Source organism: Episyrphus balteatus, chromosome 2 (assembly GCF_945859705.1).
Source record: "Episyrphus balteatus chromosome 2, idEpiBalt1.1, whole genome shotgun sequence".
Lineage (NCBI taxonomy): Eukaryota > Metazoa > Arthropoda > Insecta > Diptera > Syrphidae > Episyrphus > Episyrphus balteatus.
In genome coordinates, this window is record NC_079135.1 from 86154137 (window position 1) to 86169310 (window position 15174).

Here is a 15174-nt window from a genome sequence, read left to right on the forward strand (position 1 = left end):
TTATCATCCCTTCGATGACAACCACAAAAGTCGAATTGAGTGTGTTGTTACCCTTTACGTACCTATACGTGGTTTTAATCCAGAAAATAACAAAAAAAAAAAAAAGAAGCAATTCAATCCGATTCAGAAACAGATATCTATAAGTGCGTTACCATATTCTAAGAACTTGTCATACTTTTGTCACCCTCACCACAAGGGTAGCTTTAAGACGAACGGGAGTTTATTATTTTGTATATTATTTCGTCAAAGGGGGGGTAGAGAAGTGTGTTTGTGTGCAACAATATAAGGGATCTGTCTCTCTTTTTTCCATTCTTCGCAAACAAGGAAAACATGATGCACCCAAAGAGAAGGACAAATACGAACTCCAACGAAAATAAGACAGAGGCAAAAAAATAAAAAAAAAAAAAAACAAAAATGTATTTCCAAAATTTCAACGAATATCCTTTCGTTTTCGTTGTGTTTCTGGATTAATTCGACTTGCGAATCGGTGTTGTGCGCTTCGTCTGTTATTTTTCCGTTTTATCAAGGATAAACTTTAAATTAAAAGAAAAAAAAAATATAATATATAAAAAAAAGAGAGACAGATAATATTGAAAGAAAAAAAAAAATTGTAGCCCAATTTATTACTTTTTTTTCTACATACTATCGTGAAAAAAATGTATTCGCCTAATAATCATCCACTCTGAATATTAATTGTAACTAAAAAAAAAAAATCATTAAGTTACATATTTTTTTTTTTTCAATAAGGAAAAAAGTATAAATTCAGAAAGAAAAATATAAATAAAAAAAGTTAAAAGTGACATTTAAATGTACGTGCGGATTTTGTGTGTATACATATTGTGTGAAGAAAATAAATAAATTTTCATTAAATTTTTTTTTTTGCTAAATCCAAATTAATTGCTAATTAAGCATAAAAAAAATAATCAATATTGTGTATTGTGCCATCCCCCTCGAGTTTCAATAAAAAGCTTGACAATGTGCTCTATACAACGTGAGAATTCCTTGTTCCTCAGTCAACTTTAAAAAACGTTTTTTTTTTTTTTTTGAAGTTATATATACATTATATTCTTCTTTTATGCATTCGTTACTGTAAAAATTTATATATACCTTCTATATACCTACTTTTCTACAGTTACAAACTTTAATTGGAAAATCAAGAAAATCTAAATTTTTCTAACAAAAAAAAAAAAAAAAAAAAATATATACCTACCTATATAATGCTATTAACGCATTCTCTAAAATCCTGCATGAACTGTTCAAGGACATAAAGAACCAAAATTTTTTTCAACACCAACACAAAGACTCAAAAAAAAAAAAAATATATGATTTAAATTTTAAAGAAAAGAAGTTTAAATTTTTTTTTTTGTAAACGTCACAGCCCATCATAAAGTATACCTACACACACGTTCCTATACACACATTGAAACAAAAGGAAAGATTTATTGATGTATGCAGTTTCTCAGTTTCTGAGTTTGTTCTATTCTATTGTTTTTTTTGTTTGCATTAGTTATGTTGTTAAATTAAATTAAGTAGATTTAATTTTTAATTTAAGTAAATTTGTGCAAAAATATATTTGTCGCCCATTTTACTGCCAATGATGTAGATGATGGGGGGTTCAGGGGTGTACAAAAAAACACCCACCCTTTTGCTGATTCTTGGCTCTATGACTGCTATATTCGTATTTTTTTTTTTTTTTTTTTTGTTTCCTGTTATTCGTTCCATACCAACCTAAAACCCCAACCCCTAACCAAAATCATATCACACACAATAGGGGAACAGTTAAATTTACGTACATACAATCTAGTATATTTTTTTTTTATTTTTTGATATGGTGGTGAAGTTTTTATAGTATAAGTTGCGTTCGTTGGGGTGGAAAAAATGCAAGCCAAAAAGAATAAAATCTGATATTATTATGATGGTTGTTGGTTCGAGTCTTTGGTGATATAAAAAATAAAAATGCTTTGTTTTAATAACTTGGGGTCAGGGACTGAAGTTTTTTTTTTTGTTTTGTTGTTGTTTTTGTATTTTTTTTTGTCGTCGTGTTCCATGTTGGTATGTTAGGAGCATTTTTATGCACTTGTATGAACTGAACTGAACTGAAAATACATATAATATATGATTCTTTAGTATTTTATTTTAATGAATCATGACCCAGTCTGCGTTGTGGTTTTTATTTTTTTTGTTATTCTAATAGGTTTTGTGAATTTAAATCATATGCCTACGATGCCACACAAGATATAAATGCTTAAAGACAATTGCTTTGTTTTTTTTTAATAAGTAGGTAGGCAATTTCCTACTAATATTTTAATAGTTTGTGCCTGTCTGTAGTTGCATTAATTAGCTCATATTTTTTTCTTACTCAATATGATGTGTGTATCATAAACATTTTGCAGTCTAAAAAAAACATAAATACTGCCAGTATTTAAGTATCTGATGAAATAAAAACTAATTTCGCATAAATTATATGTATCCAATAGCTGTGATTTTTTGGGTGAGTTTTAAATTTTGTACTGAATGCAAGATTTTCAAAATGTAAGCCCTTGGGGCCCCTTCTATATTTCGAATCTATTCGAAAATTAAAAACTATATAAACCTTTTACCTACCCGTTTTTGAATTCATTAAATTTTCGCTTTCAGCAGAAGTAAAGAGATGTGATTTTTTTTTAACTCAAACACTTAAAATTACAAAAAATAACTTGGTTTTGATAAAAACCGTCCAAAGTTATATCTCTTAACGTAACGTAACTTAACGTAATGTAAAGTAACTAAACGTAACTTAACGTAACGTAATGTTATATGATCAACGTCGATTCAACGTAAAAAAAACTTACATAAATATACAAATTTGTATCAGAACTCAGCTTAAGTTGCATTTTATCACAACCAGCGAGTTGATCTGTTGGTAAAACAGGATAAGTTCCCTGTTCCTATGCTGTCTTTTTCTTTTAATGTGCCCTTACTTTGATACCTGAAATAACTCTAATTTAACAATGCTTTTTGCTTATGAAACCACTGAAATTAACCCAATTTGAATTGGATTTAAAATTTTCATCTACGATGGAAATTCATTTCTTAAAATAGGTAAATCAAAGTGTTATTTTTTGTTCGAAATTTTAAAACTATTGCGTTTCAAAAACTGTTTTAAGAAGAAGAAGAAAACGTAAACAAGAATTTGTTTTTGTCTTATGGACTTTATGAAATAAATTCAATTTGATTTTTTGTTTTTGACCTTTAGTCCAAAAATAATGCGTTTCGCCCAGGCACAACAGTTGGGCTCATCAGTAAGATGCTGTTGTACCCTTCTTATACTCAAAATTTTTAGTTGATGATTAACCGGGACGCTCTATTATCCGTGATGAAATTATTTGACATTCTTTCTCGACAATAAAGAAAATGTATTTATTTAAACTCTATTATCCGTAATAAACTCTACTATCCGTTACATGAGGACAGAGGAAGATCCTTCACTTCTCCAAACTAACGGAATTTCGTATCTATTAAATCTTACAGACACGCATGTTTTGTTTTGTATCTAGGTTTGTATTGGATAATGTTCGGTTTTAGTTGGAAAACCGTAAGTCAAGCAAGTCAAGTTTTTTTTGTTAAGGGCAAATAAAAGATCACGTAAAGTTTTATCAATACAAAACAAAATGGATTTGGCAAATTAACTTAATAAAAGTTGAAAACTTAGCTAAAATATACAAAATGGGCAGTCAAAAATAAAGAAAAGATTTTAAATTTTTTTTTTTGTATAGGGTCTTTTTTTTTTTACTTAGTTCTTTTTTGTAACGCATTTACATTAATTAAATCGAAGAAAAACATTGGGTAAGACCTCAGTCACACAATAATGCAACAATAACATTCGTCGGCACAACGCCAAAACCGCATTTTTTGACATTTTCCTTTTATTGCGTCATTTAACTTTTATCGATCCCTCTATTCCCTTTATCGATCCCAATCCTCCATTTGTTGCCTAGAAGCTTAAACTATCAATTTCCTTTGCACGAGATTCCATAATTACTCCAGTCAAAGCGTCATTTGACCTTGCGCACAGAGGCACTGTTAGTTTTTATTTCATGGATCGATAGAGGTATACTTAAAAGGCTCAAACCCAATTTCTCACCACCTGATCATTCTTTTTAGCGGAGTTATTCACAAAAATGCATTTTTTGGGATATTTTACTTAAGCTTATAACTTTGCTCCAGATTGTCCTAGACCAAAAAATAAACATGCATTCTCTTCCTTATAATATTTTCTATCGTTGTATGTATTTCATTGTATTTGAGTGAGTAAATACAAAATGGCAGCCATTTAAAGTCAAATTCTTGTTGTTAAAAAACACATTTTTGTCATTATTTCGAAAAAAGCTTATATCATGATTGACATTTTTCTAACCTATTTTGTAGCCTTTTAAATATACTCTATCGATCCATGAAATAAAAACTGACAGTTCCTCTGTGCGCAAGGTAAGGCCCTTTTTTCCGACGCACAGAGGAGTATTCGACCCCAAAATCCGGTCATAAGTGAAAAAAATAAAAATCGCATTCGACCCGTTATTTTTTGCTTTTTGCATTCCTCAATACCCATGCTAACTAAAACTGGTTTCAAATAATAACAGTTGACCCCCTAATTCCCAAGATCTTAGTCTAAATCTAGTCGATTTTATAAGCTCAAGTCACAAAAGCTTATTTTATTTTCTAATCATTAACACTTCAGTCTGATTTTTTTATTGTGATTTGTGATAATTGTGAAAATTTTTTTATGTGTGTCCAAGGTCAAGGTATATACTTTATGTTAATACAGAAATTTCCATATATTTCATTGAAAATATATTAAAAATCGAGATGACAAGAGTGCATAGAAAAACGTGAAAATTAATGAAATTTTCGGTAGAAAAAAAAGTGTTTTTGTTGTAGTCTCGGGTACGATCGAGCAAAAATTTGTCTTATATAATTAACTGTACATCTTTGTCATCTCATGCACATAAAAAAAATTTCCACATATTTCCACCTTTTTTTTTAATGGCGTTTTTTAGTCTCGAGGTATTTTTAGTAAAATTGGCTTTTGTTGCTTAAAAAACTACTTCTTTTCAAATTTTTGTTTTCTTTAACCTGAAATATTAACAATATTTAAAAATTTCATGTAAAAATTAATATTATGAATTAAATAAAATTGAAAAAAAAAATTACTTAATTATTTTTTTTTTTTTAACTGACCCGAAAATTTTTTTCAGTGTGACTTTTTAATACATTATAAGCTATAAAACAATACTTTAGGCCAATTCCAATAAGAAAAACATTAAAAATATTTTTGACCGGATTTTGAGGTCGAATACTCCTCTGTGCGACGCACAATGGGACGAGTGTATGGGAAAAACGGCGAAATTAATATCTCTTGTTTTAATGATTAGAAACTAATTATTTTGCCTGTTATCACTTATTACATTTAATATCTATATTATAAACTCAAAAGTACATGCAGCAACCCGCTATAAATGCCCTCTCCCCCCACCTGCTATGGAAATAAAAGAGCTGAGCAGCGAACTTTTTTTTTGGAGTTCAACTTTTATTTTTTCTGATCTTTTTAATGTTTCTTAAGCTTTATTTTGATTTTCAGTTGCAAATTGTATTGCTTAATAAACTTCAAACTCATTATTTTTACGGATTTCTTACTTTCAAGCCACGTTTTTAAAAGATCACAATTTTTGATTGTTGGAGTTAAGCCTACAAAAACGTCAATAATTAAAAAAGAGCAAATTTGCGCAAAACTTCTTTTCATAATTTAGTTAATATATATATAGAGCATCACAAAACAAGAAAAATATCAACATGAAAATTTAAGCGATTTTTAAAAACCTCACTTAAATCCGAAATTCACATTTAATAAATCAGACATGCACTTCAGACTTCATATTAAATAAACCACGAAGTAAACACAATTTTTTATATCAAAATATGATTTATTATACCTTGATCAATATTAATATACTTGGCATAATTATTAGTTATGCGCACAAAAAGATTAGCAATAAATTTAAATTATAATAGACAAAAACACTGTCTATGAAAAATTTTCGCTAGTCCCTGTTTGCCGCTCTGTAACTTTTGCACGAGTTTACAATTCCAAATAATTTTAACGCATATAGACTAAGTACATATTTAAGATGTCTTACCAATCACTCAAAAAAACAGCTAAAATAGATGACTTTTTTATTTATTGCTATGGGTCGTCCCACTGTGCGACGCTTTGACTGGAGTAATAAATATTGCTTGAGTTTCCAAAACTTTGAAGACTTTTTCTAAAAACTACAACTTTCAAGATTCGTGGTTTTGGCTTTGTGCCCACGATTTATATATGTAGGTATTCAAACAAAAAAAATTAATTGTGAGGTATTATGGAATAATTTTCTGTTTGTTTTCTAGTTTTTGAAATAATTTTTTTTAATTAAAACTTAAATACATATAAATTTTTTCTTAAAAAAAAAGTTCTATTATCCGGGATTTTCGATTATCCGTAAAGAGCTCGGTCCCGACCATCCCGGTTAATCGAGTTTCAACTGTATTTCTATTTGGGTTTCTGAACTTTGTACTCATAAAATAAAGTTGAGGTAAAATTATTTGATTTATTATGCTCCTTGAATATACAATATAATTTTAAAAATATGTCAAAGTAAAACTGTTTTAAACAAAACTGTTAAACAAAGTCTGATCAAGAACTATCAATTTCTGAGTAGTCAGTAGTACTTACCTTTAATAACTTATGTATTGTAGAAAATTTGCCTACACCAAAATTTTGACATTTTGATGCAGGTTCATAAAATAATAAAAAAAAAAACAAATATTTTGGCGTGTGTTAAACATGTGACACATATATTCTATGTACTTTGTAAGGAAAAATGTAAAATAAAAAACTAAAATCAAGACGACGCGACTACTACCAAAACGACAACAATGTTAGTTTTTATTTGTACGTATGTATTCGAAATCGGGTTTTAAGGGTAGAGCTTTCTTATTCTTGCACGGCGAGCTTCTTGCCATAACTCTAAGTGTGTCACGTCCATCCTTAGTAAGAAAAATTAAAGAATAAATAGATCTCGTAATTTTCCGGGGATCAACTCCTTCACTTTTTATCGCTATCGCTGAGAACGATACCCTACCCTGGTGGCTATGAGCCTTGGTTTGTCACAATAACTCCTTGGAACATAAGCGTTTCGTACTTTTTTTCTGGTTGAACACTTTTAAGGATCTTTGATTTTGAATAAAGCTCATGTTCTTACTAAGCATCCTCATCGTGAATATAACCGTTGTAGTGGGTACTGGCGAACATTTAACAATCAAACTTACCAGCAATTTCAAATTGTTATTAATATATTTTCAAAAAAAGAGTAAGTAAGATCGCAAGAATAATGAGGTTTTTTTTCCTGAAGTAATTGAAATAAGTGTCCTGCACTCAAACGCATTTTATTAGAATCATAAGTAATTGTTTTTAAAAGGACCCTCTTGGGTTTTTTGCAATAGGAATTTGTTCCTTGCTTGAGCTTGTTATTTTTTCTTAGGAGCCACTAATGAAATTGCATAAGGAACCATAGTTGGTGATACGAGTAACAAGTAATGAAAAAATAGACAGTAAAAAAGAAACAACCAAGTTTTTTCAGTTAGTCAAATATGACATTTATTTCAGTGGGTACTGCTTTATTGAGTGTTATGGAGCGTTTTGTATAATTTATTGTTTGTTTTTAAACATTATCGAAATTTGTAAGGATATACTAAATCATTGTCCATCTTTAAGAATGTTCATATAAAATATAGGTACCTAACATAATTATTGAAAAGAACACAATTTTGATACAGGATTCATTTTTTTTTTTGCAGAAAACCATTTTTATGTTTAAGGATTCAAACCAACATAAAACTCACAACCTTTTAAAATTTCCACAAGCCTCTGAGTTAAAACATAATGTAAGATTTTTATTTTATTTTTTATAATACCTAATTTTATTTAATGTAATAATTTTTTTTTTTTTTGCATTGCACTTATAACAAACTCACGCAATCAATTTTTGTCCAGATTTTCTTTTTCAAAATTAACAATAAAACAATAATATTGAATGAAAATAATTATGCATGAAATAAATTATATACATACTTAATTATATTTTCTTTTAATGATACCTACCTAAATACTATATTATACAAAAACTAAGTTTATATCTTTTTGATAATCTTTAAAAATCAAGGAAAATGAGGTTCGGGGTGCGGGTAGAAACATAACCTCAATTTTAAGTCGACAGAACCAAAATTCCTAGAATTTTAGTGATGCCACTTAGTTTTCGAGAGAAAGTGGTGATTTTTACTTAATTTCAAATACTTTTTGTGACATCCCTGTCAGAAAAATTAGCTAAAGAAAATAGCGAAGTAAAAAACAGTTGTTTTTTTCTTTTATTAGAGCATCACTCACTTATAACAAATTTTTGAAATTTTTTTTGATTTGGAAAAAAACAGTGTTGTTTTTTTTTGTGGAGAAGTGAAGTTTCTAAATGTTCCTGTATCGTATTTTGCAAAAAACAAAACACTTGGTACATACATGACACACACAACAACACATTCAATAATACTTCCCTGAAAATCAATTATTAATTCATATCGTTACTCAGACGTACATTTTACCCCAAGCTTACACGTCATACTGCCATCGCCATGTACTCATAGTTTGAACTTCTAAGAAAAGAAAAAAAAAAAAAAAAAGTAGAAAACATTTAACGAAGCTATTTTGAATTACGCCCGCAATTTCAATAAACGTTACCCCTAAAGGCACAACTTACTAAAGAAATCCATTTTGAGAAACAAAAATAAAAAAAAAATCCTCCCAAAATGGAACTTATGACGTGTTTTTTTTTTTTTTTGGGTAACGATGATTCTTTTCGGGAATTTAACGGTGAATCATCTCTTCTTTAAAAAAAAAGAAACAAAAAAAATGTTTTCATAAAACTTTTCAGCAGACAATATTAAAAGTATGAGAAATCCTTGTAATGAGATTTCTTTATAATGGAATATACATTTAAATAAAAATGAATGTTTTAGGGTAAAACTTTGTTTTGTATTAAAATGTAATTACTAAACCATCGCAGGTGTGACGAAATAAAACAAAATTTACTTCCAAATGATGTAATAATTTAAATTGCAAGATTAATTTGGAGGTAGGTTTAGTTTGTTTTTTTTTTTTTCTTTCTTCAAGAAAGAAAAGTGCTTAGTATAAGGAGTTTAAATTGGTAAATAATGACCGACACGGATGGAAAAAAGTATAAAATCGCTTTAATAAGATATACTAATGGCAATGTGAATTAAAATTTTATTAAACTTCGTTTTATATATTTTTTATTTGTTCTGGCTTTAGGTAAGTGGTTTTAACAATAATTTGGAGTTACCTATACACATTGGTACTTGTCGAACATATCAAATATTAGGAATTTAGGATACTTTGACAAAAACCTTTTATAAGCTCCTTTATTCTATAAGTTTGTTACGAAATTGTGTCTGGTATTTTCACTTGAATTAGTAAAATATAATTGAAACCCATGAGAAAAGCATGCAACACTGATGAAAATCGTCACGTCATGTTGGTTTTAATTGAAATAAAAATACACAATCCATTCATTCGTATAGAATATCTGGTGCAATGGTTTTATTTTGGGGCAATATGTGAAAAGGTTTTACCTACAACAACTGTAATACTTTATGCTATATTGTTTTTTTTTTTTTAATTTGGGGACAATGTTTCATTTTTTACGAAAACCAATAATATTCTATAATTTTCCAGATTAAATTCACCTTGTTTAAATATATTCGAATTTAAAGCTTTGCTTTGTAGACAGATTGAGCTAAATTGTATTTCTGGTTACATGCTATTGACACAACTTATCTTTTTGAAGTGAAAACTTCTTTAGTATCGTAGTAATTTGAAACAAGATGAAACGACAAAGCGACATGAAAAATCAATTGATTATAACTTTTTTGTTTTAATAGATAGATACATAAAATTTACAGTGTTGATAGATAATAAAATTAATTATACAAGTTGTACAAAATTTCAATTAATTTCATATTCAAAATCCTGAGACCTGAGATAAAGGTAAAAATATATTCTTTTTCTGAACACGTTAATCTTTTGATTAAGAGCACATACAAATTTGATTTAACTTTATCGAGCATGCTGATAATATAACCTTTCATTTGATATATCAAACATAACGGTACGTGCTCTACAAGTTACACAATCTTAAATTGAAAAACTTGAAATATACCTCAAAACACCTGTGGAGATCTGTTGCTGATGACCAGCCACCAGTGTAGTACCGTAATCTCAGTTTGAAATTTCGACATGGTTGGCTTTAAAAAATTCTTACTTTTTTTGTAGGCATCGTAGAAATTTGTATGATTGAAGCGTTATATAAAAAGTGAAATAATAAGCTTTCAGGTGATATATTCGCAAAAAAGGATTTTTTTTTGCTTTTTTCATGAAAAATGATTGTTTTGAATAAAAAAAATATTTTTATACTTTTTGCGCATTGTAAAAATTTAAGTATGGCTTTATTCTTTAGGAAAACTTGTAAGCTTTTTAGTGGTGTAACATTTTTTTCGAGAAAAATGATTTTTTTAAGTTTCACTTCTACCACGTGTGAATTGCACACATGATTTTTTTTTTATTATTAAAAAAAACAAAGTTTCGCAAATAAAACATACACGAAAAGGGGAACAGTTTTGGTGTAATTGTTTTAGCTTTATGTTTTTTACGTTCCGAAATTACCGAAATAGTCCAAAATAAATAATTTTTAGGTAGTTTTTATTGGCATTTTACTTGAAAAGTATTCTTTTTTTACACACAATTAAAATTTAAAACCAAAATGTTAGAACTTTGATCACTTCTATATCACAAGGCTTTTTTTTTTGCCATACTTAGTTTCAATGTAGGAGAATTTCGCTTCTTTCTTTATACATAGTTATGAATTCGATAATTGATTGTATTGTCAGGATAGAGGCACTTTTAAGTCCTCTTAAATAAGACATTACAAAAGTGAAAGCTCACCCTTATTTTTCAGTTTTTACCGACTTCCAAAAAGGAGGAGGTGTTCAATTCTTCTATATATTTTTGGTGTTTGTTACCTCGTATGTAGCTTTGGAGTTTGGACTGAATGAACCAATTTTGATAATTATTTTTGTATTGGAAAGCTGGTGCCTTCAGTGTGGTAATTTTAGCCCTTAGGAACTTGTGGTTGGCAAAAAAGATGCTTCACGGCCTCATTAAACCACATTTCATTTAATCATAATATATCCTAAAATTTTTTTTTGTCGGCACTGTTTTTAACACAAGGAGTCCCAGTAAGTGGGAAATTTGGTCCTTCAAAAGGTGAATTCTTTCGAATTTTGTTGTATGTTGTTTGGAAACTGCAATTTTCAACATCAAGGGTAAGCTCCATCTACCATATTGAATTAAATCATGAATGTTTACTTGAGAAAAATTTTAATTGGAGTAACGAATTCCGCTCTTGAAGTTGACGATGTTATCATAGCTCACCAGAACAACGTATTAATACATACTATGAATTCATAGGTACACTGAGGGAAATAATAAATTGAAAAACGCCTTTTTTTCAAAGATGAACTACTTTGATTTACGTTGCTTTAAGATACGAAACCACAAAAAATTAACCATTTTTCCACGTTGATTTTAAAATTTCAAGATTTCAACTACGTAATTTGTACCTTTTCACAAACTTCTAATTTGTAGCAGAACCATGATACATTTTTAATCAGAATTCGTGGTTATGGTTTTTCTAAATCAATAAAAATTAAAAGAAAAAAAAAATACGCACGCACCAGAGTGACCGACTAAAATTAGACGTTGAAAACAAATTTGAAATTTTGATACCGCTGAAATAACAATGAAACCAATTGAGGGTTGATATGTGTTATGTTGACATGGCTTAATGTTTCAACAATAACTGAAATTCAAAGTTTTCATTTCATTTCAAATTGAATTGAAATGATTGTAGTATACCAAACTCTTTTCACTGATCGTCCGAGTCCAACTAAAGAAATGCATCTTCAATACTTAAAATATATAATATGTAGGCTAAAGCGTGAAGTGTATTAGAATTTATCGTATGCCTACCTGAAATTTTATAAATTTTGTTATATAATCATTAGAACAAATTAAACATGCTCTCAGTTTAAATAGTTTATAATTAACATAACCTTATTTAAGAAGTGAAAATTTCAAATGTTATATAAATTGCTTTATAGTGCACACACAAATGCTTTTCATTTGATTTATGCTGCTCATTATATTATATTTTCCACGCCAAACTAAAAACACATTACCTATCGTATTGTCTGCTTTTTAAATGTTTGCATGTCCTTTCAAAATTTCATGCATTCTGCCCCCAACATTTCAATGCAAAAATGCCCAAAAATTGTTCCACATTTGAACGTTTCCGGTCTTTGTTTTACGTTTATCGTCGAATATATTATGTTTGTTGACTATAAAGCTATCGGTGATGGTGATGGTGACCCGGTGTGGCGCGGCGCTGTGCGGCAAGGAAAATTGGTATACATATAAAATACATATACCTAGTACCTAGTTGGTATATAAAAAATAAACAGCCTTGTAAATTAAAACCAAGGTTTTAAGGATTTCTTCCTTCACATTGTTGTTGAAATACCAAAAAATTGATTTTCTGCCTCTACCGGGATTTAAGCTTCTATATTTTTTGTTCTGTTTGCAAGAACTATTAGGCACCATCAGTGCCAGTTTTTTGTTCCCAGTGACATTTTGATTGCTAGCTGGTTATAGGATTTGATTGGGACGTGATTTGGTTTACCAAAAAATGTTTAGAACGTTGTGTTATGCAAAGATCGATACACAGAGTTCATGTGCATTAAATTTTGTGATTTTGACCCAATTACTTAATTAAATGAAACCATTAAACGAAACTGAGATAAATTACTCCGGTTCATGACTATTTTTTTTTTTTGTGTATAACATTTATCTACTCGTAGATCGGAATACACAAATAAAATTGAATAAGTTAATCCAGTACCGGTGAAGTAGAATACACAATACATTCCAAGCAAATAAGAGAATAAAGAACTGTCATTTAGGTCTTTGCATTGTTATTTGTTAGCCAAGATGAATAAAATAGAAATAAGTTTGTTGTATTTGTTAAAATAATGTTGATTCAATTAATTTCATTTTGTTTCTTGTCCTTAATTAAATAAAAATGGAATTAATTCTAAAGCATAATTTTATCAAAAAATATGGTTATTTATTTTCAATTTTGACCAAAAAAAGTTATGCGGCAAGGTCGCGTTTGGCTGAAAACAAATGCAAAATTTTTGTGTTTTCAAATTTGATTTTACGTTTTTTGCTGAAACTTCTTCATTATCAGTTGGGTTAATTTCGGAGTAATCATATCATGCACATCATAATTCCAGTACTACAAAGTAAAATTTAAGTTATTAAATCTAATTTTTCATTTCTGTCAAAAAACACCCTTCCATTTTCGATATTTGTATAAACTCTTTTGGTATCAACTGCAACACTTTCACTTAATTTAATAAAAGTTGCTTTTTTATTCACAGGATGTTTTGGTAGGTACTAGTTTCAAATCCTCTCATTTCCCTAAAAAAATAGGTTCTCACGTGAAAAATTTAAATAGACTTTATTAATTCCTTATTTGAACGACTAATAAAACCATAGCGCCACCTTTTTATAACATTTTTTTTACATTTTTACATATTTCTGCCTTGATAACCGTTCCATCCAATAAATAAACACAAAAAAGAGCACGTATACGCCACAGTGTACGTGGACAACCGTGCGAATAATGTGAATTACAACTTTGACATAGGTTCCAACGCATTAAAATCGATATTAAATAACACTTGCACTCAATAATTGAACAACAATATCATCTTTATTGTCCATGTTATGTCGTTTCGATTGGCCGTCAGCAAGCGTCCGAAAGAATTCAGAAGCCTTCTGAAAGTGTTTTATTCGCACAAACCTGTCATGTTTGAACGCTTCTCAGAAAGAAATTCTCTTCTTGATTTTAAATTAGAATTCTCTCAAAATCACTATTTAAACGTCGAATCTAATTACCTTATAACTCAGGGATTTTTGGAGGGCTACAAGCCTTATTGTCACTTCATAAGACTTTATAATTAATTATGTTGTCTAAAATGGAAAGTTGAAGCAAAATCTTAAAAGGTCGAAAAAGGGCCAGTTATGACTTGACAATGATATAATAAAAAAAAAACTCAAATAAATTTAAGTTATGCATTTTTTGTAAGACCATGAATTGAACCTCTTTAAAAGAAAACATAGAAACTTGTCATATACCGATTTTAGTAAAATTGAAATTGCTCAAAAACTGCTCCAACGATATTGTTAAAAAAATTCAAATAAAGTTTAAAGACAAGGTCTATCTTTTAATATAAAAAATTTTGTTTGAAAATCATTATTAACCATACCTGAAATAGAACGGTTTTTTTTTTTCAAATCCGATTATCTCCGAAACTGCTTATTCGATTTCAACGAAACTTTTTGTAAAGAAGCATTTATATAATTTTAGTATAAGCCAAAAATAAAATTTCCAAAAAAATAATTTTTGGATTTAAAAAAAAAATATGAAATTTTTTTTTTTTTTTAAATCAAATTTTCGAAAACCGAACATTGAATTTTTTTGAAATTTTGTGTGTTTCTACAAAATTGCATACCAATTTTATTTTAAAACTTTTTTTCCAAAAAATTATTTATAAAAAATTAGTTTTTTTTTAAAAACGGTTCTAACGATTTTGAAATTTTTTTTTCTAAAAATGCATGTGAATATATCAATCAAAACTGCATACTTGTTTTGGAGGGCAATTTGATTTCAGCTTTTATTTTATTTTTTTTTAAAACGAATTTTATTAAAAAAAATTTTTTTTTTTTAACTATATAGTACAGGGATGGCGAACCTTTTCAGAGCCCCGTGCCATTTTTAAAAAATAATTTATTTGAAGTGCCTCTTTCCTTATGCATTTTCTGTGGTGCCTATTGGTAGCTCGTAGCCCATAATTGGTTATAATGTGCAAATCATGTCAAAGTTTAATACTGCTTTACTAAAATTAGTGTTG

General features: G+C 28.7%; 1 protein-coding gene across 8 annotated transcripts in view; it reads left to right on the forward strand.

Moving 5' to 3' along the window:
• The first annotated feature begins 756 nt into the window (after positions 1-756).
• LOC129909033 (ras guanine nucleotide exchange factor P) overlaps positions 757-15174 on the forward strand; it is a 44454-nt gene continuing 30036 nt past the window's right edge. For 3 of the 8 annotated variants that reach the window (XM_055985972.1, XM_055985973.1, XM_055985974.1), the window contains exons 1-2: positions 759-991; positions 7873-7946. In XM_055985972.1, coding sequence (XP_055841947.1) covers positions 7885-7946 — 62 coding nt within the window. In that variant the 5' untranslated portion in view covers positions 759-991; positions 7873-7884. Of the gene's footprint in view, positions 992-1063; positions 1448-7872; positions 7960-15174 lie in introns of those variants that run through there. The other 5 variants (XM_055985979.1, XM_055985978.1, XM_055985975.1 and 2 more) reach the window with 5 other exon arrangements.